At 50.0% G+C, this 23,731-nt stretch overlaps 1 protein-coding gene across 1 annotated transcript in view; it reads right to left on the reverse strand.

Moving 5' to 3' along the window:
* Positions 1–22,410, reverse strand: part of anapc1 (anaphase promoting complex subunit 1) — a 55,391-nt gene extending 32,981 nt beyond the window's left edge. Inside the window, exons 1-22 of the mRNA XM_064316964.1 lie at positions 22,198–22,410; positions 20,987–21,148; positions 20,749–20,791; positions 20,509–20,609; positions 19,549–19,631; positions 18,922–18,995; positions 17,184–17,329; positions 16,516–16,736; positions 16,201–16,410; positions 15,674–15,769; positions 15,326–15,416; positions 14,726–14,791; positions 14,215–14,352; positions 12,708–12,851; positions 11,733–11,793; positions 9,072–9,259; positions 8,004–8,078; positions 6,860–7,125; positions 5,073–5,164; positions 3,098–3,246; positions 1,139–1,217; positions 410–446 (exon numbers count right to left, since the gene is read on the reverse strand). Of these exons, the coding sequence (XP_064173034.1) occupies positions 410–446; positions 1,139–1,217; positions 3,098–3,246; positions 5,073–5,164; positions 6,860–7,125; positions 8,004–8,078; positions 9,072–9,259; positions 11,733–11,793; positions 12,708–12,851; positions 14,215–14,352; positions 14,726–14,791; positions 15,326–15,416; positions 15,674–15,769; positions 16,201–16,410; positions 16,516–16,736; positions 17,184–17,329; positions 18,922–18,995; positions 19,549–19,631; positions 20,509–20,609; positions 20,749–20,791; positions 20,987–21,148; positions 22,198–22,410 (2,735 nt within the window). The remainder of the gene's footprint in view (positions 1–409; positions 447–1,138; positions 1,218–3,097; positions 3,247–5,072; positions 5,165–6,859; positions 7,126–8,003; positions 8,079–9,071; positions 9,260–11,732; positions 11,794–12,707; positions 12,852–14,214; positions 14,353–14,725; positions 14,792–15,325; positions 15,417–15,673; positions 15,770–16,200; positions 16,411–16,515; positions 16,737–17,183; positions 17,330–18,921; positions 18,996–19,548; positions 19,632–20,508; positions 20,610–20,748; positions 20,792–20,986; positions 21,149–22,197) is intronic.
* Positions 22,411–23,731: the final 1,321 nt, after the last annotated feature.

A 23,731-nucleotide genomic window follows, 5' to 3' on the forward strand; every position in this document is an offset into this window, starting at 1 on the left:
TTAACACAACACAACATCACAGCAATCCTGCATGTAGCCATAATAAGCCCGGTCCTTGCTAAAGTTAGATGTTCAAAATAAACACACATTCCCAAACACATTCCATTTACAGAGAATACAACCTTAGCATATTATTGCTTAGCAATATGACACACATATGTAGAAATAACTACTGCAGGGGATACTGTTATTTTTTTAACTGAATCTGAATGCAAAGTAGCATGAAGGCATTTATAGCAACACAAATGTATAATCACAAGCACTGCCTTTTTTTTCATTTAAAGAGTGTGTGCCTGTGCGTGTGTGCGTGCTAGCATGTTAGCGTGCATGCGTGCTAGCGTTTTAGCGTGCATGTGTGTGCTAGCACGTTAGCGTGCGTGCGCCCGCAGCATCGTCCTGTCACGCATACCTCCTGAAAGACAGCTCATTCAGGTTTTTCTTCTGGCCTGCGGTGGGGAAAACAGGCGCACGTGAAGACCAGGTCATTTTTCCATCACAGGAAGTGCAAAATAGGTCAAAGAGGTCAGGGAGGGGAAAAAAATAAGAGCGTGCTGTCGCTCCAGAGTTCATGTTATGAGCAGCGCATCGCAGAGGCGATCCCACGCTTTTAAAGGTGGAAAGGCTTAATCATTCCACTCTCGAGATGATAATGGTCCTGCAGCAAAAAGGCTTAGTGAAGCACAGAACTGTGACACAACAACACATCTCCTTTCTAAACAGCATAAAGATCAATGCAAAACAGGACAGGCTGCTCAGCGCGCCACTGACTCGGTCCTCCTGAGAAAGGAGATGAGGTGCAAGAAGAATGGCCTTTGGACACTGTTTTTACAGAATTAAAAATTAAAAATTTGCATGTGTACACATTGCGCGCGTTTTCTTTTTGTTTTAACATTGATGTTCATATAGATTATGCACACAAAGAAACATTTTCAGATAATTGCAGACAAGCACAATAGAGATGATGAAAAGGTAAGAGCCCCCCTCTTTACGGGCTGTTTGGCTCAAACGGGAGACAAAGATGTCATTCCTCCTCCGGGGGGCGGGGTCTCAAGGCCTCTGGAGGGGCCTGTAAATGCCTCGGGCCCAGGGGGGGGCTGTGCTTCTTGATGGAGTTAGGCCAGTGGGGAGGGGCACCTACCCGCGGTGACCTTGGACAGGTACTTGGACTCGTCGCTGGACACGGCGTTGTCGTTGCCGACGATGTAAAGGGCGAAGCTCTGTGAGGGGGGGGGGCGAGAGGGGGGGGGGGTAGGTAAGAGAAAGGCACACCCCAGCACAGCAGCACACTCATAATTGACTGGCCTCTTGTGTTGCCAGGGTCTTGATTGCTAACAGCGGTGGAGAGAGGCCTTTTTAATTTACAACGCGGCAGGAACACAGAATGACAAACACTAACGAGCACCGCACATCCTCAGAAGACAGGGGTCGAGTCCGAATCCTTTTCTGTTTAACAACTACACGACTTTCTGAATTTGCTATCGATTATGAGTTAATCATAACCTCACGCTCTGCTTTTTTATGTGGCACTGCTCCGGCAGCAACCACGTTTTTTCCAGCCCATAAATTACATGTACGTTAAGTGCTTGTGAAATTGCTTTCTTTGTATGCCGTGATATGAAAGTGGTGCAAATTGAACAGTGGTCACTTGCTTACTCATGCAAGCAGAGCTACACAGAGACTCAGCAGCTCTACACACCCATGCCCTATTGAATTACTAAGCCAAAATATTTTCTAATGCAAGTAATATTTGTTGCATTTTTCTTATAAAAGTTGTTGTCTGTGTTTGTCTGCTTGTTCCATGAAAGCAGAAGTCTGGCTGAAGTTAGCGTTTGTGCTGTGCTGTAAAGCCATGTTTCTTCGTTTACAGCGCCCCCTCTGGCTCTGGGCGGGGTCTTTCGTTTACCGCGCATCCACTCCAGCTGTGGCGGAAAATAGCGCACAGCGGTTACCCGGGCAACGGCTCCGCGGCTCCCCGCCCGGCCTGCGCTACCCGTCTGCTTCATAAACGCTTGTCATGTGACCTGCGCACTGCGTTGTCGCAATTTTGGTATGGACAAAGGGGAGAACAAATCTATTACTTTTTTATACGCCTTTTTAAATTTGGTATTTGTTTAAGTTTGGTATTGTCTCCAATTAGTACAAGATGAACAGGATGCATGCTGACCTTTATAGCAGCCGTCCGACGAGTGAAATAACTGCGTTCACGATGCTGTTAGCATCCTTCACTACAATACTACTGAACGTCCGAAAAACATTTATACGGTCACCTCAATAAAATTTACATTCTATGCAAATCAAAGACTTGGGAATATACTACAGGTGTTCATTAACATGACTGTTATATGACGGTAGTCACTTGATACCTTTAAAGCAGACAGTCACAGAAGTAGTAGTAGTGTAGCAGCAGTGGTAGTAGCAACGGTGGTAGTAGTAGTAATACAGTAACAACGGTAGCAGTAGTGGTGGCGGTGGTGTAGTAGCGGTATGTCACAGTCCTATACTTTCGAAAACGCACTTATCTTCCCTCTGGAGTGTTGGAGTGTGTTCAAAGCGTCAGGCCTGCTAAACAGGAGTATATTTTAATGGACTGTCTCATGCATATTGGCACACAAGCTTTGATTTGTCGCCCCCTACTGCTGTGCAATGGCGCACACTAAAAACAGCCGGTAAGTTTGCACTCAACTCTTCATCATTGAATAAACAGAGCAATAGATACAGGGATAAATATGCTGATTTCCAGGTATGTGCACTGCTGTAGTGCAGTACAGCCTGTACAGAAAGCATGTGAAACATTACTGTCCACGGCAGGTAGCTCTGTGCATTCAGCACAACCAGCTGAAAGTCAATAGTGTTCAACAGGAATCGGCTTAAGCCTAGAACTTTAAAATGACAGCAAAATAATTTTTCATACTGATAACATGTTTACACATCCTGCCATGTAGTTTTTCCATAAAAGGTAGCTGCTGTGATTACAGTTAAGAGGGGGACCTCGCCTAGAGACTGTGGCTTAAGACCTGACTGCAGTTAGACAGCAAAAAGAAAACTGGTTTTCAGAAGAAAATGGCGAGCTGATGCAATGTTGAATTTTGGCACCCACCAGCACCAGTAGTTTGGTCCTCTTGCAGATTCCGGGCAGGTAGGGAAATGGAGAGACCTCTTTCCCCCGCAGGCAGCTGCTGAACCACCTGAAGATGCTGGGAGGCTCGGCCGACAGGAAGGCGGGCCGGTTCATCTGCTCCATCTGAGCTGCAGGGGGAGGAACAAAAACACGCCTGTCAATCATCGCCTCACTACGGCAACGAACATATCTCCTTCAACTGACCCGTGAGGAGAGGAGTTAAACACAGAAAGCCTGTCAATCATCCTCTCACTATGGCAACAGACATGTCTGCTTCGCCTGAGCTATAGAGGGAGGAGCAAACACAAACACACATCAATTATCTCCTCGCCATGACGACAGACTTCTCTGCTCTATGTGAGCATGGCATGGGGAGGGGCAAAGCACACGCCTGTCACTCACCCTGCCATTAACCCCATTTTAGACCCAACTGATGGGGCGCATTTCAGACACAGGGAGAAATAAATTGTTATCCACCTACTATTTTAGGGCTCGGACAGCAGAGAGCCGGCCATTGACCCAGCGCTTACCCTGGTCCATCACGCCAGAGTTCTGACAGGGGAGACCCAGCCATTGACCCAGCGCTTACCCTGGTCCATCACGCCAGAGTTCTGACAGGGGAGACCCAGCCATTGACCCAGCGCTTACCCTGGTCCATCACGCTGGGCACGTCAGAGCTCTGACAGGGGAGACCCAGCCACTGACCCAGCGCTTACCCTGGTCCATCACGCCAGAGTTCTGACAGGGGAGACCCAGCCATTGACCCAGCGCTTACCCTGGTCCATCACACTGGGCACGTCAGAGCTCTGACAGGGGAGACCCAGCCATTGACCCAGCGCTTACCCTGGTCCATCACGCCAGAGTTCTGACAGGGGAGACCCAGCCATTGACCCAGCGCTTACCCTGGTCCATCACGCCAGAGTTCTGACAGGGGAGACCCAGCCATTGACCCAGTGCTTACCCTGGCCATCACGCCAGAGTTCTGACAGGGGAGACCCAGCCATGACCCAGCGCTTACCCTGGCCCATCAGGCTGGGCACGTCAGAGTTCTGACAGGGGAGACCCAGCCATCGACCCAGCGCTTACCCTGGTCCATCGTGCACGCAGAGCTCTGACAGGGGAGACCCAGCCATCGACCCAGCGCTTACCCTGGTCCATCACGCTGGGCACGTCAGAGCTCTGACAGGGAGACCCAGCCATGACCCAGTCGCTTACCCTGGCCCATCACGCCTAGAGTTCTGACAGGGGAGACCCAGCCATTGACCCAGGCTTACCCTGGCCCATCACGCCAGAGTTCTGACAGGGAGACCCAGCCATTGACCCAGCGCTTACCCTGGCCCATCACCCCAGAGCTCTGACAGGGAGACCCAGCCATTGACCAGCGCTTACCCTGGCCCATCACGCAGAGTTCTGACAGGGAGACCCAGCCATCGACCCAGCGCTTACCCTGGCCCATCACGCTGGGCACGTCAGAGCTCTGACAGGGGAGACCCAGCCATTGACCCAGCGCTTACCCTGGCCCATCACGCCAGAGTTCTGACAGGGGAGACCCAGCCATTGACCCAGCGCTTACCCTGGCCCATCACGCCAGAGTTCTGACAGGGGAGACCCAGCCATTGACCCAGCGCTTACCCTGGCCCATCACGCTGGGCACGTCAGAGTTCTGACAGGGGAGACCCAGCCATTGACCCAGTGCTTACCCTGGTCCATCACGCTGGGCACGTCAGAGCTCTGACAGGGGAGACCCAGCCATTGACCCAGCGCTTACCCTGGCCCATCACGCCAGAGTTCTGACAGGGGAGACCCAGCCATTGACCCAGTGCTTACCCTGGTCCATCACGCTGGGCACGTCAGAGCTCTGACAGGGGAGACCCAGCCATTGACCCAGCGCTTACCCTGGCCCATCACGCCAGAGTTCTGACAGGGGAGACCCAGCCATTGACCCAGTGCTTACCCTGGTCGATGACGCAGGCCTCCTTGAAGGTTTTGATGAATGAGGGATAGTCTCGCCAGTACAGATCGATATAGTCTTCTAGCTGCAGGTCCCTATTAAAAAGAAGAAGAAGAAAAAAATACCCATCCACAGAATGAGAAAGTCATGATGACCCAACAGGTTTATAGATTAACAGCCCAGCCCCCGCACCCTAATGACGACTCTAATCTGAATGCGATCAATACTTCTAATACCGGAAAATCAGAAACTAACCTTAAAATAAAAGCGCGGCCCACGCACTCAAGAGCACGATGGGGGAAAAAAAGCTCGTCCGGAGAACAAAAGACGGCAAGTGGCTGCTCCTCCACGCGCCCGTTCAGCCGCGCGCGGCTTTGATTCGTCGCTCAAAGTTTTTTCGAGCGGCGCCGGGCGTCTCCAGGGAGACGGACCGAATCCCCGGCAACACCGCCGCCCGCGTGACCGGCGGTGAGTAAGCCGGGCTGAAGCACCTCTAATTTTGCCGCCTCAACTCAACTTGACATTCTTTTTTATATTGTGCGCGCTCGGGGTGGGAATAGGAAAAGCGTGGTTGAACTGCGTGGCCTGCCTCCAATCAACTGCATTGTCTTTATCTTTTGATTCGCAATTAAAAAGAGAGTCGGTTTGTTTGGTTTTGTTTTTGTTCTTGTTCTTCGAGGACACGGTACAGAAAGTTCCAATGATCAAATTCTCACCAAACTGTACATACACTTTTTTTGGGCAGACGTCGAATGACTCCAGGCCTGTATCTTGATGCACGTGAAGAAGGTTTATCTGAAGAACAGATCCTTCGGCAAACGGCTGTCTTTAGTGATGGGAGAATGACATAGTGACACCGAAACTGGGTGGAGCTGACATTCCCTGTCAATCAGTGATGCAGCTGAACTTTGAATCAATCAAAAAGTTCAGTTCTTCACAACGAGACGAAAGGATTCGTTCACATCAGTGAGTTACCGGTAGCACGCGTTAGCTCCACCCGTTTTGGTGTCATGTGATGTCATTCTCTCCTTAGCAGCTGTCTTCCTGGGTATGACATGAACGATAAAGCAGTCATAAAGCTTTATTCCACCTTTAAGGTGTGAGATCACAAATAGGCAATTAGAATGTTCTTAACATTCTAATGCTGATGTCACAATCACTGCTGGTAACTGAAAGTAACAGTTCTAGAACACTGACTTAGAAGGTTGAAAAAAAGTCTGAGGTGTGTAAAATGGAAAGAACTAGCTCAGGGAAGGGCATATAGAGGAACCGTATAGCAAATAAACGACAAACTTGTACGAGCTCCAAAAAAAAAAAAAAAAAAAGAAAAACGATTTGACAGAATTACCGCCAATGACAACGGCAGCTGAGCCGGGGGCCATAACCCAATTGAGCGGTTACACAGCGGCCTGTTTAAAAAGCTCTCCCCAGGATCCCCTCTGCCCACTTCCTGCCAATGGCCCTGGCGCAAGGACAGCAGGGCAAATACCAGTTTAATTCTGTCAATTTCTGAAATGAAGAGAAATTCATTTCATGGCTTGACAAATGGGCATGGCGTTTGGTGAGGATTCTGGAACGGAGTCTAAATTCTGGGTTGAAACAGAACTAAATTCCCCGACTCACAGGGTCAAGAGGCCCGTGCTTTATCTGCAATGCGCACAGAGCCCCAGCTTTCAGTTTATTTATAAAATCATTGTGTATATGCACACACATCTCAAACCAGATGGAAAAAAAGATGCAAATAACCTGCGCACCTGGCCAGGTGTAGTCCCACCCCAGTACCCACATACCTGGCCAGCTGCTGCAGCAGCACCACCAGTGAGCGGGTGCCCCTAATCATCAGGTTGTCCAGCTTGAGCTCCTCGTAGAGCAGGTGCAGCACGAAGAAGACGGCGGGGATGTGGGGGAACAGGGGGGCCGAGGGGTCCAGCCGCAGGGGGGCGGGGCCATCGTCAGCACAGGGCGGGGCCTCCACAGGCTCCAGCCGCAGAGCTCTGCTCAGGGGCAGAGACTCCACCTGCCAGTGGTAGTCTGAGCAGCGCTGGTACTCCCAGTCCTGCACACACGGGCATGTACCACACACACACACACACACGTACCACACACATATACACACAAACACGCACATACCACACACACACACAGGTATGTACCACACACACACACACGTACCACACACACACACGCACGTACCACAAACACACATAAACACGACTACCACACACACACACATGTACCACACACACATGCACGTACCACACACACACGCACGTACCACACACACACACACACAAACACGCATACCACACACACACAGGTATGTACCACGCACACACACACAGACATACCACACACACATATACACAAACACGCACATACCACACACACACACACGTACATACCACACACACATACACACAAACACGCACATACCACGCACACACACACGTACCACACACACATACACACAAACACACACATTCCACACACACACAGATGCACGTGCACCACACACACACATACGCACATACCACGCACAAACACACACACACATAGAGCACACACACACACACACAGACAGACACAGACACACAGAATGAAACAGGAGAGTCAACAACTCCAATTGTAATCCTACAGTTTCTAGATTGAATTCTCGATGCAGTGTCTGCAGGAGGCTGAGCTGGCAGTGAACTCCATTTCAGCTCAATTCAGCCAGTCCGGGAGGCGAACCGGGAACTGCTGGGGCTCAGAATATAAAAGGTGGGAAAGTGGGGACGCCGTCTCTGGGGCTTTCCCGACTAACGATCGAGCAGAAGCGGTCAAAAAGAGCCGCAGGGCAGCCGCTTTCCAAACGGCGAGGGCGATCGAGGCGCTGACGTCTGCGGACGGCACGCATCGGTCGGCCTTCCTCAGCGCGGCGGCGAGAACGCTTACATCGTCCGACCCCGTCTCCGAGGGCCGGGCCTTCTTCGGCGCAATCACGGGGGAGAGAGGCACTTCAACGTCAAGCTGCGGACGAATTTAAAAAAAAGAGCGGGTCAAAAAAGGCAGCCCCCCCCACCGTCACCTTCCTTCCCCATTCCCACCCCCACCCCCCCCCCCTATACTTCGGGTAATTACTAAAGCCTATGCGTGCGTTTAGAGTCATGTGACCTTGTGACCTTGGTTTGAGTATCTCTCCAGCACCGCGTGCTCCACGCACTCACGCTGCCCCCACAGAGCAGAGGTGGGGGCCGTCCGGGGGCCTGGAGAGCTCGCCTCCGCCTTAAAATCAGCGACTGACGCCGACCGAAGAACGCACGCGAGGCGAGGTATTCATCCGCTTTAATTAACCAATCAAGCGCCGAGTCACAGAGGCTGCTGGGAAACCGGAGGACTCGACGGCCCGACAGGACCAGGGACGGTATCCCAAAACCGAATGTCGAAGGGCGCTGGCAACGCAACACTGCGGCAGAGCGGCCACCAGCCAAATGCTGGTGAATTTTATCTGTGGCCGGTAAGTCAGTCTACTCTACCCGTCGCTTTGGCATGTAACCACCCGTCACCTGAAGGTCCTTCTCTATTCTAAATGTCTAGTTCTCTAGAAAAACGGTGAAATTGGCCGGTGAATTTTGGGATGAAACAGCCACTGTGGCCAGGGGACGAAAAGGTTAAGATTACTGCCCTGGTATATAGCACATAGGTTGACTGAGTGCATTACACCAGCGTGCTGTCCGTCACCATGGGCGCGGAAGTGATGTGGGATCACGGTAATTTCGCCAGGCGGTCAGCGTGAAGCGGGGGTGTCCGACTCCAGTCTTGGAGGCAAACAGGTTACTGACGGTGTTTCAGATCCATTTAAGCCCCCTGATTGGTTTACTCGCTCGCACGCCTCGTCCCCAAGTGCTAAATCTGCTTCTGTTCTTTCACTTGCGGTTCGACCTGCTTGGCTCTCCGGCTCTAGAGTTTAACCACCGCGGTGGAGCGGGGCCGCGAGTGGCGCCCCCTGGTGGCGATACTCACGTTGCGCGTCCAGGCCAGCCGGTCGGTGTTGTAGCCCATGAGGGTCATGAAGCAGGTGACGAACAGGCTCCACTCCAGGTGCGCGCTGGGACCGCCGGGCGCGTTGTAGATGTTGTACCACTTGATCAGCACCTTGGCGGCCGTCTCCTTGGGCAGGATGAACTTGATGGCCTGCAGGCACTTTTTCACTGGGGGGGGGGGATGGTAGGGGGGGTGGGGAAAGTGCCGCGATCATTCCGGGTCGTGATACCTCCCCCGCCACAGACAATCAGCGCAGCGATTAACCCGCCAGGCAATATTAATTGGCAAACAAACCAAAAAAGGTCAAGGCAGCGCCGGTTTAAATGCCATTTCATTAAAGGCAGAAAGCCCCTTTCCTCTGTATAAATCACCCGCTAATGCGGGAGGAAGGGTAAGGGGTTCGCTGGCGGAGACTGTATCGCAGGACAGCGCGCGTCGGCACGGACGCTGCCGCCGGAATCCACGCAGACGCTGAAGCGCGTAAAGAGCAGGAGAGGCTCGCTGGATTCGCAGAACGCCAGAGGTTACAATCCCACACACAGTCCCCCATCCACATCGCCCCCCCACCCCCCACGTCATCCCCATCCCCATCCCCACCCCTAAATTTGAGCGGCGCTGGTCAGCTGGCTTTTTAAATCAGAGCAGTTGGCTGCAAGCATGCAGATTCGACAGATCAGCAGATGAACTGATCAGGCTTTGTGTAGCAGTCCCACTCTGAGCAGGTACACCAGGGGGACATGAACACCACGACACAATAATAACAACACATTTTATACACAAAGAATATTCTGTACAAGGAACCAAACAGCTTCACAATGGAAGAGAACGACCATACAAAAACAGGAAGGGTAAAAACTCGTGGAAATAATACACAAGTTAATACCCACTATATAAATGCATGATTTGTGTATCACACGGTATTTTAATCACTGCAGGTGCTTCTGTGGGAAAAGCTGAGCTGTCTTCGTTCCGTCCTGCGACGCGGCCCAAAGGGTTGAGGAGCAGAGCCGCAGACGCAGCAGCTCGTTAGCGGCTCGTTAGCGTGATTACGTTAGCCAGGCCGCGGCGCAGACGGCGGTAATGGCGGCAGACGGCAGGCCCGGGAGCCGGTCCCGTCTAATTAGGGCCCGCCGGCGCTAAGTGGAACTAACGAGGGAGGAGGGAACGCGCTTCCGTCTCCGTGCGCCGATTTCCCGCTCCTGACCCGCCGCGCGCTGTGGCTCCGCCCCCCAGCTCCGCCGCACGGAAACGCTATGGGGGGGGGGGGGGGGGGGGAGTGGGGGGGGTCTTCGTCGAAACCGGACGCGGCGGTCGCCGTGACAGCGAGCAGCCTTCCGCTGAACGAACGCGGCTGAAGAGCGTTTCGTCTTGGCTGCTGAGAAAATGGCGGCTTCTCAATCTCTCGCCAAAGAAATTCACCGCACACCGTAAAACTGGAAAAAAAAAACGGTTAAGGTGCTTGGAGAAAACGCTTTCCTCCCCCTTCTGACGGAGCAGAGAGGAGGGCTGATGTACGATATCGGCTGCATGAGTCAAGCGTTCCTTCTGGAGAAATACGGCCACCACAAGCGCAAGACCGCTCAGACGTCCAGACGCCCAGACGTGACGCTATCGACCGCATGAATCAGGCCTGCTCATCCTATTCTGGCATGACGTGTGATCAATTTTGGTCAGGTGCTGGTCGCAGATAAACGACCCTGAACTGAACTCTGTAACCCAACCAAACCCCACTGATCTTCTTAAAACATCTCAATTTTGTTTGGCTTTTAATGTTGTCCGGGCAATTAGAAAAGTCAACGAATTAAACAAATAAAGAAGACGTTTATACAATAAAATTAAATTTTTTTAAACGGAATCGGGACGCAAAAAGAAACAGTTAACACGCAGTTAAATGGGTAGAGGCGCGTTTGGTATCGCGGCCAAATACAATGCAATCTTTCCAACGACAAATTAACACAGAATAGCCGACTGGAATTGCAGGAAGCCGGCGGCGCTGTGCCACAGCGATTTGCGTGCGAGCGCCTGGACGAGGCTCGGGCCCGACGGGGACAGCGTCGCGGCCACGCCCGGGCGGCTCTAATGGCGGCCGGCGGCTTTTAGGCCGTATCGATCCGCCCCGGAGCGCCGTTCCGCCGCGCCGCCCACGCCGCGTCTGGCCGCCGCGGCGGTAATGGCCCCTCCGCTCTCGGCGGGGCCGGCCCGCACCTGCAGCCCCCCGCCCGGCCTAACGAGGTAATGGAGCCGGGGGAAACCCATTTCCGCCATTATCCGCCACAAAGAAAAAAAAGAATAGTAATAATAAAACCGGCGCGAGCCGCTTCCCGCCGCGGAGCGGGATCCATGGCGACTCGCCCTGACGACGGTGCCGCTGCGTGACGGGCGTGGAGCGGAGGGAGGGAGGGAGAGAGGGAGAGAGGAGACACGCGGCGATTTGCTCAGACGTCACGGCCGACGGAGACGGCGACAGACTGCTCCCCCGACGCCGTGGCGACCGAGGCGCCGTGGCGACCGGGTTTTTCCCGCCAACATGCGCGAATAACGACACAAACGGCTCGTTCTCCCTCCCGAGCGACTCGCTTGCCCCTGGGAAACCTGCGAATGGACGGCCGGCTCCCCTCCTCCTCCGCGCACAGGCCTTACCCAGCTCAGACGTGGCGATCTCAGGAACGGTGATCCGAAGCATGGCGCCGTTGCTCAGCTCCTGGACGGGAAGAGAGGTTGCCGAGTTCAGAGATGCGGGAGCGCGGCGGTTACGAGAAGCGAGCGTCACACAGGCCTGGACCAGGTGTGTGACGGGTGACACGACATCGCTCTGCTGTTAACGAAGACCCCCCTCGCTGGCTCTGACGAACAGCCCCTTACACTGAACGCCTGCTGCATCCTTAACCGACCCTTCAGAGGATGGCGTTTGCTGTTCGGTTCTGTGTGGAACTCGACGAACCCTGCAGAAGCACCCGACGCCACGCGTTGAGTCGCGCCACCTCAACGCCACTGCAGCTCTGCACGGTGCAGCAGGAACGCAGCACAACCCCTCAGCTCAACCACGCCCAACCGCGAGCGGGTTCGAACCCCACAACCCGCTGGCGTCTGGATTCTGGGGGGGACTAAGAGCTCAGTGCGATCTGGGTGGGGGTGTTCTGTCATGTGTGTGCTAGTGAACCTCTTGAGTCATGGACCCTTAGTTCAAATACAAAGCAACCAAAGCTAAGAGCAGAAGGAACGTAGTTTAGTTCCGTATGTGTTTTTGGGGTGCTTTAATCGCGTGCACACATGCACAGAAATGGCTGTAAACTTTAGTTGCGGCATTTGTTTCATGTTGTTCACTTGTAATAATGTTGATCTGCACTGTCCCCAACAAATACATTCACAAATAAATAGACTTGGATAGACACGAATGTACAAACATGCACGCGCATACACACACACATACACATCAATACACACAGACACACACACACACACACAACAACACGCGCGCGCCACACACACACACACACACACACACACACACAACACATCAATACGCACGCACACACACACACACACACACCAACACGCGTGCACACACACACACACACACATCAACACGCGCGCGCACACACACACGCAGCTCACCAGGGTGACTCTGTTGTGCACGGGGTCTCTGAGGGTGTGTACGTAAGGCACGGTGTGCTGGAAGGTGCAGTCCTCCAGCCAGGAGGAAGACTCGTGGTGCTTCATCGAGCTCCGCAGCTCCAGCACGGGAGAGGGCATCACCGCCTGGCCAATGGGAGGACAGGAAGGGAGGGGGGGTGAGGGGGGGGACTCGCCGTCATTGGCCGCCCTTTTGACGAGCGCTGTGAACGCGGCCGCGGGGCCGCTCTGAAGACTGACGCCCGTCCGCGAGCGCACTCCTAGCTTTCTAAAAATAAAGCGGCGTTTTTGAGTGACGCAGGCAGTGCGTGACCGCGAACTCCGCGATTCACATCCTATTATTACAGCGCGTATGCGAGGACAGCGGCAGGGAGGCTCACGAACATTTTCACATCGTCTTCAGGGTGCATTTTGCCCCATCCATGTCCAATCCGTATCATTTTTTTTTACTTACACATTCCTTTCAGACAGACTGTAATGATGAATTTGTAAGTTGGTCAGTTTATTTTGTTTGGTGGATATTTCTCCATCCATTCACACCCATCTCAAGGCTGCCAAATTGCAAAATGTGTGAGATTTTGTTCAACAGCTGCGGGGGGGTGGGGGAGGGACCGGTGGGAGGAAATCGCATTATTCAAAATATACTTTCACACGAACATGAATTATGAATCGAAACAATAAATCTGCAGAATGCGTGACATTACCCAGGCTGAGCCCGGGGGTACAACCGCAGTCCAAAAAGCATGAGTCACACAGTGCGAGACTTCCATCTTCATCTATTCCAAAATTCAATTTTATCCCTCAGACAAATCTACTGCTGCATAAACAAATGGAAAAAAAAAACGTCACAAATATTCACACCCCTGTTTTCAGCACTATCCGCACCCTGCCGTCGCAAGGATAACACTACACTGAAGTTATACACAATAACGCTTTCTGCGATTGGTGAACATACAGAGGGGGGTTATTTTAGCCCTAACCCTTCAAACTGTATCTTTCCAGATCCTTTAGAACCGTTGGTCTGTATCTGTCCCTCCGCAACTCAAACCCCAAATTTTCAACCGGGCTCATGTCTGTACACTCAGATGGCCATTTTGTAATGGCAACTAAACAGTTAGTCAACCCTTCCCTGGCTTTTTCCCTTCTGTTAAGTTTTTGCTTCACTATATTTTACAGTGTAAATGTAAAACAATGACGCTAAGGCCTGAAATTGCTCTCAAAATAGTTTTATTATTTCGATTATTATAGTTCTATATTGAATATGACATGAAACAGAGGTGTAAAATCCAGGTTTGGAAAGGAAAAGCCCTCCCCAGCATTTTGCTCCAATCACCTGGATTTTACAATTAGCACAATGGCTCAGCCAGGAGAACTACCGAGTGAAATCAGGTGGCTGAGGTGGCAGAAGAAACACGGGGCGGGACTTTTACTTTCCGACCCCAGGACGGCGAGCGCGACCCTGAACGGGACGCGCAGAGACGGAGCTCACCTCGTCCAGACAGCTGATGTGGCGACTCGCCGCGTTGGCGGGGGTGCTGACGCTGTCCACGGGGGTGCTGGGGTGCGGCATCGGGTTCGACAGGCTGAGGGAGGGAGCCAGCACCCCCGGGACAAACAGCTTGCTCACCTGCGCGAGGAAGGACAAGAGCAAACCCTTACCCCTCTGTGAACGTGCACAGGTGAGCACGTGTCCAACATGGACGCCCAGAGGTCAGCCCTCTCCCCAGCTATATCCAATATGGCCGCCCTAAGGTCAGCTCTGTGCACATTCTTGGCATGGATTTCAATGAGAAAAAAAGCTAAATTTAGCTATTCTAGCGCATTACCAGACCTAGTAGCTACTTAACTATGCTAACAAAATACCAATCCTTTTAGCTACTTAGCTATGTTAAGACATTACCAGACCTAATAGGTATTTAGTAATGCTAACACATTAACAAACACAGTAGGTATTTAGCCATTCTAACATATTACCAAATTGAGTAGGTATAAGAACTTACCCTAGAGACTCCGGTGTACAAAACTAGACTTCCGTTGGCTTCCAACACCAGCATGGCATCTATGTTCTGTGGCAAAAAATTCAAAGTGGTTATCACTCACACACACACTTCAGATTCAACATAACAGTCTTCAGCAGCCAAAGTAAATAAACCACCTCAGCATTTTCTTTAAAGGGCAAATCTACAAAGTATAGCCAAATAAAAAATAAAAAAATTTTAAATGCTGTTTATTTGCCCAAAATCCAACCTGCGTAAAGAGAAGATTATAATGCTTCAAAGGCAGCATGTAGTAGAAAAACACAACGGTAATATGGTCAGAACTGCGGGTATTAGGTACAAATAGACAGTAATTGGTGATATTAGAACAGTGATCATTTCACCCAATTACTTTCAATCTGCAGCTAATTAAGAAAGATCAATGAACACAGCAATGAATCACTGGAGAAGCTCTCAGGCTGGGTATACATCCTTTTTTTTTTTTTTAAGATTCATATTTTCATGCAGCGTACTAGTCGCTGTCCACTACAGAAGGCTTCTCGTTCTAAATCCGCCCCAAACTCCGGAAGCAGCTGTCCATCTCGCCCGGACATGAAGACATACCTCCAGTGGGGCAGCGTCTTTGGCGGGAATGGAGGTGACGGAGACGAATATCAGCTGGTTCTGGTCATTGCTTTCAATGAACTTCACACACCTGCAATGCAAAAGGTACGTACGTACATTAACCTCTGTGGGGGGTACAGTCTTTTTTGACAATTGCTGAAGTTTCCATATTCTGATAAATATCTGTTTTCCACCGCATCAAAGTGACTAGTTGATACAAACCGCGACTTTAATACACTACTAAGAACTTTTCTTGAAATACAGTACATTCATGGTGTATTGGACACAGGTAAGAAATTTGAGCTGCCTTGGGAAGGCTACAGAGGACAGAAATGTGCCTCTGCTCACCTGAGCTGCTGATGGGACTCCACCAGGAAGCAGAGGAACTTGGTGTCACACAGGTCTGATATGATGAACACCTTGGAGGCCTGGCAGCTCTTATCCCTGTGGAACCAGGATGAGTCTTTAATCTCACTGATCAGGACCTCACACAAATCATAACATAACTCTAATCGTGACATTACTCCAATCAGGAACGTTCCCTAATCGTGACATCACCCTAATCATGACATTACTCCAATTAGGAACACACTCTAATCAGGACATCACCCTAATCATGACATCAGGAAAGGGGAGCAGGAGTGGAGTTTCTGGTGAGTGTGTAAAATCAGTGGTGAAAAACAGGAAAGAGGTGCAGGAGTGAAGTATCTGGTGAGTGTGTAGGATCTGTGGTGAGGAGCAGAAAAAGAGGTGTAGGAGTGGAGTATCTGGAGAGTGTGTAGGATCTGTGGTGAGGAGCAGGAAAGGGGTGTAGGAGTGGAGTATCTGGAGAGTGTGTAGGATCTGTGGTGAGGAGCAGGAAAGGGCTGGCTGACCTGCAGCTGGAGGCGTTCTCGGCCCAGAGATGCTCGATGCAGAGCTCGGGGACGATGGGCTCCATCTCGGGCAGGACCACGGAGTCGTTGAGCGTGCTGTTGGGCGAGGCCAGGAGGCTGTGGCCTCGGGGCAGAGGGGAGTGGCAGGACATGTTAAAGCGCTGGGTCCCAGAGAAGGAGGGCGTGGCCATGCCAGGTGAGTGGGCGCGGCTGTGAACATAAAAACTCCAGCGTCACAAACACAAAGTCCGCACATTCACACATGACACCTGAGCACAGGCGGCTACGTTGGATATGGTCGGGGAGCGGGCTGACCTGAGAGCGGCCATGTTGGATATGGTGGGGGAATGGGCGCGAGAGTGCAGCCCTGGGGACGAGGTCATCCGGTTCTGGCTGTGCAGGGAGTAGCTGTGAAAGGGCGAAGCCGGGGAGTCCATCTTGGAGACGTTGCGGAGGTGAGTGTTGAGGAAGCTGGGGGCCATCAAGTTCTGGGGCGTGGCCACCTGCTCTGGGCACTTCAACACCATCGATTGCTCCTGTTTCGGTTAGGTGTGGGGTGAACAGAGATTCACAGCGAGTCTGCGCACTGTGCAGTGTCTCACTCACAAAAAATCTCCTGTTTGACAACTTTCAAAACAAGCTATCCACAGCAAGCATCACATCTCTCTGAACATCTTAGTTTTCTTTGCAGTTATTCTTCACTAGAAAAGCCCTCCCTACGGCACAAACAGCAACAAGAGAATATTAATTACGTCAGCTCAACAGCCATAGCAATCAAAGCTATGCGTTAGCACTGCGACGGGTCAGGAAAAAAAACTAAAATTACACTTTCTTTCTGCCGTTCACACAAACATGAGCATGACGATCCCCAAACTGCCATCTTTCCCAGGAGCCCAGCGGGCCGAACCAGGCCAAGCCGAGTCAGACTGAACCTGGCCCAACCCGGGCCAAGCCAGGCCAAACCGGGCTCGGGAAAGACCCACCTCGCTGGTGACTTTGCGCAGCGCCCAGACCGTGTGGGCGCACTGCACCGTGTCGTAGGTCATGATGATGGACGGCTCGCAGCTGGAGAAGACGATCCTCAGGGTGCTGTCCGAGACATACTGCACGCGGGGAGCTTCGAGAAGGCCTGCGGGCATGAGCAAACCAGTCAGACTCATAGTGCAATAAGGTTATGAGCAGCCTGGTCAGGCTCATAGTGCAGTAAGGTTATGAGCAGCCTGGTCAGGCTCATAGTGCAGTAAGGTTATGAGCAGCCTGGTCAGGCTCATAGTGCAGTAAGGTTATGAGCAGCCTGGTCAGGCTCATAGTGCAGTAAGGTTATGAGCAGCCTGGTCAGGCTCATAGTGCTGTAAGGTTATGAGCAGCCTGGTCAGGCTCATAGTGCTGTAAGGTTATGAGCAGCCTGGTCAGGCTCATAGTGCAGTAAGGTTATGAGCAGCCTGGTCAGGCTCATAGTGCTGTAAGGTTATGAGCAGTCTGGTCAGTCTCATAGTACTGTAAGGATATGAGCAGCCTGGTCAGGCTCATAGTGCAGTAAGGTTATGAGCAGCCTGGTCAGGCTCATAGTGCAGTAAGGTTATGAGCAGCCTGGTCAGGCTCATAGTGCAGTAAGGTTATGAGCAGCCTGGTCAGGCTCATAGTACTGTAAGGTTATGAGCAGCCTGGTCAGGCTCATAGTGCAGTAAGGTTATGAGCAGCCTGGTCAGGCTCATAGTGCAGTAAGGTTATGAGCAGCCTGGTCAGGCTCATAGTGCAGTAAGGATATAAGCAGCCTGGTCAGGCTCATAGTACTGTAAGGTTATGAGCAGCCTGGTCAGGCTCATAGTGCAGTAAGGTTATGAGCAGCCTGGTCAGGCTCATAGTGCAGTAAGGTTATGAGCAGCCTGGTCAGGCTCATAGTGCAGTAAGGATATGAGCAGCCTGGTCAGGCTCATAGTACTGTAAGGTTATGAGCAGCCTGGTCAGGCTCATAGTGCAGTAAGGTTATGAGCAGCCTGGTCAGGCTCATAGTGCAGTAAGGTTATGAGCAGCCTGGTCAGGCTCATAGTGCTGTAAGGTTATGAGCAGCCTGGTCAGGCTCATAGTGCAGTAAGGTTATGAGCAGCCTGGTCAGGCTCATAGTGCAGTAAGGTTATGAGCAGCCTGGTCAGGCTCATAGTGCAGTAAGGATATAAGCAGCCTGGTCAGGCTCATAGTACTGTAAGGTTATGAGCAGCCTGGTCAGGCTCATAGTGCAGTAAGGTTATGAGCAGCCTGGATAGACTCATAGTGCAATAAGGTTATGAGCAGCCTGGTCAGGCTCATAGTACTGTAAGGTTATGAGCAGCCTGGTCAGGCTCATAGTGCAGTAAGGATATGAGCAGCCTGGTCAGGCTCATAGTACAGTAAGGATATGAGCAGCCTGGTCAGGCTCACAGTACCATAAGGTAATAAGGCTAATGAAATTAAGGCTAATGAAAATGCAAAAAAGCACACATATCTCACAGCAGGTGCTGGATAAAAACTGTAAAGACACTAAATCAGAAAAAAGAAAAATCCACATACTGCAGTATGTTCCCTTGTAGTAAATTAATTTATTACAGGATGTGACGTGAGCTCAGACGTCCGGTGAAGAGCATGTCGGCTTGAAACGTCACGTCGCTTTCAATAAAAAATAACAAGGTAGAATTTTGCAGAGAGCGGGTTTATTTTATTTTCTTAATAAACCAAAGGACTGACCTGTGGACCTGCAGACCACAGGGGCGATCTCATCCAGAGGGTGCAGCATGCTGAAGACCGTGGGCAGAGGTTCCCTGAGAACACAGGAACCAGGATGCAGTTCAGTCCTCTCCAGACATACAGCTCAGAACTACACTTTCAGCCGCTGAACTTATTATTTTCACCATCATTATTTTTACACCGATTTGGAATGCCCATTTGTGATCGCAAGTCAACACAAGCGGGATTCACAAAGCCAAAGTGTTCACAAACATCCAACCCTCACTCCACCACTAGCTCATAGACTTTAACGACCTCACGGCATCATAATCATCATTTCCCAATAGCTATATTCAATATATACATATAGTCCCAACTATGATATGCTATATTAAAACCTGCACTATTCAATTGCACTATAACGTTTTTTCAGAATGATAGTAACACAGTTCTTATATTGTCCACTACAGGTGAATTTAGTATTGGTCGACTGGAGACCACAGCACTGATTTCTGACACATCGTCTGTTCACCAAGACATGTTTTCTTTGTTTTAACTTGGACGCATTCGTTGCAGAAACAATGCTACCTTCGCTATATGCGTGGTGAATGATTTTCACCGGAACAGAAAGAGAAGCGCCGCGTGTACCTGGGGGGGCTCATGGGCACGTCGCACGACGGGTTCTTGCGCTCGAACAGGAGGCCAAACTTCGTCGGCCACAGAGTGGAAACCTGCATAACAGAGACGCCGGTTAAAAAACATTCATATGCCGCAAATAAAAAAAACAGTCTGGCCAAAAACAGTTAATTACGGTGTGTACATTAAGGCATTTTTCATTCTAAAGAATTCTCTAGTCAACTGTCAATGAGCCAAAACTGTCATTACTGCTGTTTAGTATTGAATTTAATAACAAGCAAATCGGGCCAAAATCGCCTTGTGTTTTCCCAAATTAGACAATGTGGCACAAATGATTTGTGACAAGTATGTTATATATACACACAAACCTTTTCAGTGAGAAAAGTACATTATATTAGTACAACACTGACAACCAATCATGAGCTGAAAAAAGACTGAACCATCACATTTTCATAACATTTTCAAAACAAATTAGGTTGCCAGCTCAGTCTCCCTATCATCCAAAACAAACATCACTCTGGATAAATTATTCAAACACTGAAATAGCGTTGATCTCAACCTCTCACAGACATTAAAATACATAAATACATTTGAGCATATTCTGCAAAATTTCCAAAAAGCGTACATAAAACAAAAAACATTTTATAAGGCTTAAGCAAACATGGTTACACTAAGCTCTGCTGCTTTACGCACTCTGATTTTAAAACATAACTGACAAATGGCTTTGAGTGAGCAAATGGAAAATCCTGCAGCCATCTTTGGAACACGTGACCCCTGTAACACCTCCTTTCTGACCAAGCTGTTCGCATAGCAACCACACCTGAAGGAGCAACCACAGCAACGACAATCAAAGGAGGGACCATAGTAACCACTCCCAAAGGAGGGACCAGAGCTACCACTCCAAAACGGGAGACCATAGCAACCACACTCAAAGGAGGGACCATAGCAACCACCCCCGAAGGAGGGACTCACCTGAAAAGGTAGTGGGGAAATGAAGTCTTTCCCACTCATGCTGTGAACGTTCACGCAGGTGCTCTGGACGATGCACACCGTTTGCTCCACAACATCTTGCTCTGAAACAGCCATTTTTACAAGTAAACAACAGACATTTTGCTTTTGCTCGTGCACACATAAATAAAATAGCTTCTGGTTTTACTATGTTGAAGTAGAGTACCTGGATATTTTTAAAAAACATCTCAAAAGAATACTGACCACCCTTTTTGTTCTGAGGAACACCGAAGTTACACCACAAAGCCTGGAAGGATTAATTAAACAAGCAAAAAGGAAAATGTTATTTTAAATGTAGTACATTTTATTATGAACAGTAAAATAGTCCGTACAGAAAGTGCCTGTCCCACAGACAGGCACTACTAAAAACAGTAAAGATAATCACAACAGGCTGCTCTTCTCCTCAGAGAACAGCTGCACTTCTGGAAGGTTCCGCTCCTACCTGCTGGACCGGACTGTCCACGGTGAAGGCCTTGTACACGTACGAGGCTTGGCTCTTGGTACCCCGGCTCCAGATCACCATGTTCCCTGCCACGTAGAGCTCCTCCTCGTACTCGGCTTCATCGTTGTCTCCTCCGGCACCTTTTCTCAGGTCCCACCACTCCTGGGAAAGATGGAGAGGCGTTAGCCGCATTTTCACAGCCGCGCTAACGCCAGGAGACAGTTCCTACCCCCACCTACGGGCGTAGCCGATGTTCCAGCTGTGCCTCCTCAGAGCCACAAGCCAACACTTTTGACCCTTTCAATCTCTCTGGTTCTCGTTGGGCCAGCTGTGGGGAAAGGTGGCGTGGTCACGGGAAAGGGTGTGGTCATCACAGCTAGCTTGTTCCAGATGGTATCATCCATCGTTCGATGGGAATGTGATGTTACATCTGAAGCCCGATAGCGGACAAGCAACAGTCCCGCAGTCTGAAACTTAGGTATGATGCTTTCAGACAGAACCTCGCTCAAGTTTCTGGCTTCAACCTGGCCAGCCTGTCTGTGTAATGGCGCTACTGATTTTGCCTGTCTTTAACATGCTGGTAATACTATGGGTGACATGCAAGCAAAACTGACTCTGTACCCAAACACCATTTACATGGAACAGCAAATTGTCTATTTTTCAGGGGGGCTGTTACCTTAAATAGGCCACATCAAATTACTTATGTAGTCATAGGACACCCTTATCCAGAATGCCTTACATATAGGCTAATTTATGCAACTGGTTATTTACTGAAGTAATTCAGGTTAAGTGCCTTTGCTCAGTGGTATAATGGCAGTGCGCCACCAGGAGATAAAATTGGTAAGCACTAAGTTAAAAGCCATTTTCCCTTTCTCAAATGCATACAGCCAACCGCCCACACAATGGCAACCAAAAAATTTAAACATATATGCACGGTAGTAAGCACAATTCGTTATCATTTAAGATCTGTGGTGCACAATCCTTCATCTTTTCGGAGGTCCAGATTCAAGTCCATGTTTTACTCAAACCCTCAGATCAGACCAAAATGAATGTCTAGATCTGGGATTTTAGATTAATTCCCTGGGGAGTACCTGTACCAATACACATCTGTCACAGAAACTGACAATTATATTATCCACTGAACTGCCGAAACCAAATTTCAAAGACAAACGATAAAAACCGAGCAGAAAGGAGGATGCTTCGGCCGTTACCTTCTCCCTTTCCTGCAACGTAACTTCTTGGAGTGACCCCACCAGCCCGGCCGCCCCGTCCGAGGACCACAGCTCTGAGGCCGGCTGCAGCTGGCGCAGCTGCAGGTTCACTGCATTCGGGTGGTTCTTGCAGTGCTCACGGCCGAACGGAACAAAGGACTGCAATTCCCCTGCGGCTATCATTGTGGCTCTCTCTTCATAGACGTTCGACATGAGTTCCAGATATCAGCATTATTTCTGTGGGGGAAAGAAGACGAAGTAGACGGAAGACCATGCAAGACTAGGCAAGAGGCAATGCTGCTAATCGCGGACTGCAGTGTTAGATTTAAAAGCTTATGTTTTCCCGTTCAGAAAAAGCCAAAATACGTGCATATGAACAGGTAATTGGAAACACTACGTTAGCTCGCAATTGCTTCTGGCTTGTTGTCTTCAAGAGATGTCATTTTGCTAGCTAGCTAACTAGCTAGTCTTCAATGAAATGAAGATTATGTGCAGACCGATTCGATGAATGATAAATTGTTGTTAACAGAGAAGAAGAGCATACACTAAGCTAGATATATGTCTAGCTATCTACAGATAAATACGTTACGTTAGAAAGTTAACCACTCGCATTTAATGTTAATAATATAACGTTACCAAGCTGGGCTTGTGCAGCTGCGCGTGCGTAGGGTGTCGAGCAGCGCGCAGTGCCGCGCACACAAACACAGGCGCCCGGTGCAAGGTACTGCTGTTCGCACATTCGCGCAAGTTTGACAGTTTCCCTTCTAGTTACACTAGCATAACGAGCTAGCAATGTAAATACATAGTCGGCATTATACTTCCATCAGTTGTGTCAATCAGAATACAACTTCGCTAGCTGCACACTGCAAATCTCAAATTTAAAAGATAGCTAGCTAGCTGTAGTCTTTGTAGGGGAGGTAAGATACATGTGCATAACGAGGTAGCAATGTGTTTACATAATCGGCATACCACTTCCATCACAGTTGTGCCAGTGAGAATACAACTTTGCTTACGGGACACTGCAAACATCAGACTTGAAAAGATAGCTAGCTTGATAGTTAGGGTGAGATCCATGTGAATATACAATCAGGTTAGCCAATAAGTGAGGTGAGATTTGGTCGAAATAGAGTGTAGCTTACTAGCAAGTTCATAAACGCCTCATTTGTCAGCCATGGTGTAAACAGCTAGTAAGCAAATATAAGCTGACTACAAGTATTGCTAACTAGCTAGTTTAGCTATTGCGAGATGATGCTGTACGAACCTGTTAATAACGAATAGTCTATGGATGGCTCTCGGAGTCCTTGTCTTTATGTGGGGTCGTTCTGTTGGTCACACTTAGTATACTATATAACTGAAACATAAAACAACAATAGCCGGGCAAATTGAATGATTTAGAGAAATAAGAGTAGACAGCACCGTTTTCAAACGGCCGCGGCCATCTTGCTATCCCGTGAACCTCTACTGCAGTAATGCAACCAATCAGCAGAGTGTTAAGAGATAGCAAGCGCGAGAAATCGCCGTGTGACTCAACGAA

This window comes from Anguilla rostrata, chromosome 18 (assembly GCF_018555375.3).
Source record: "Anguilla rostrata isolate EN2019 chromosome 18, ASM1855537v3, whole genome shotgun sequence".
NCBI lineage: Eukaryota > Metazoa > Chordata > Actinopteri > Anguilliformes > Anguillidae > Anguilla > Anguilla rostrata.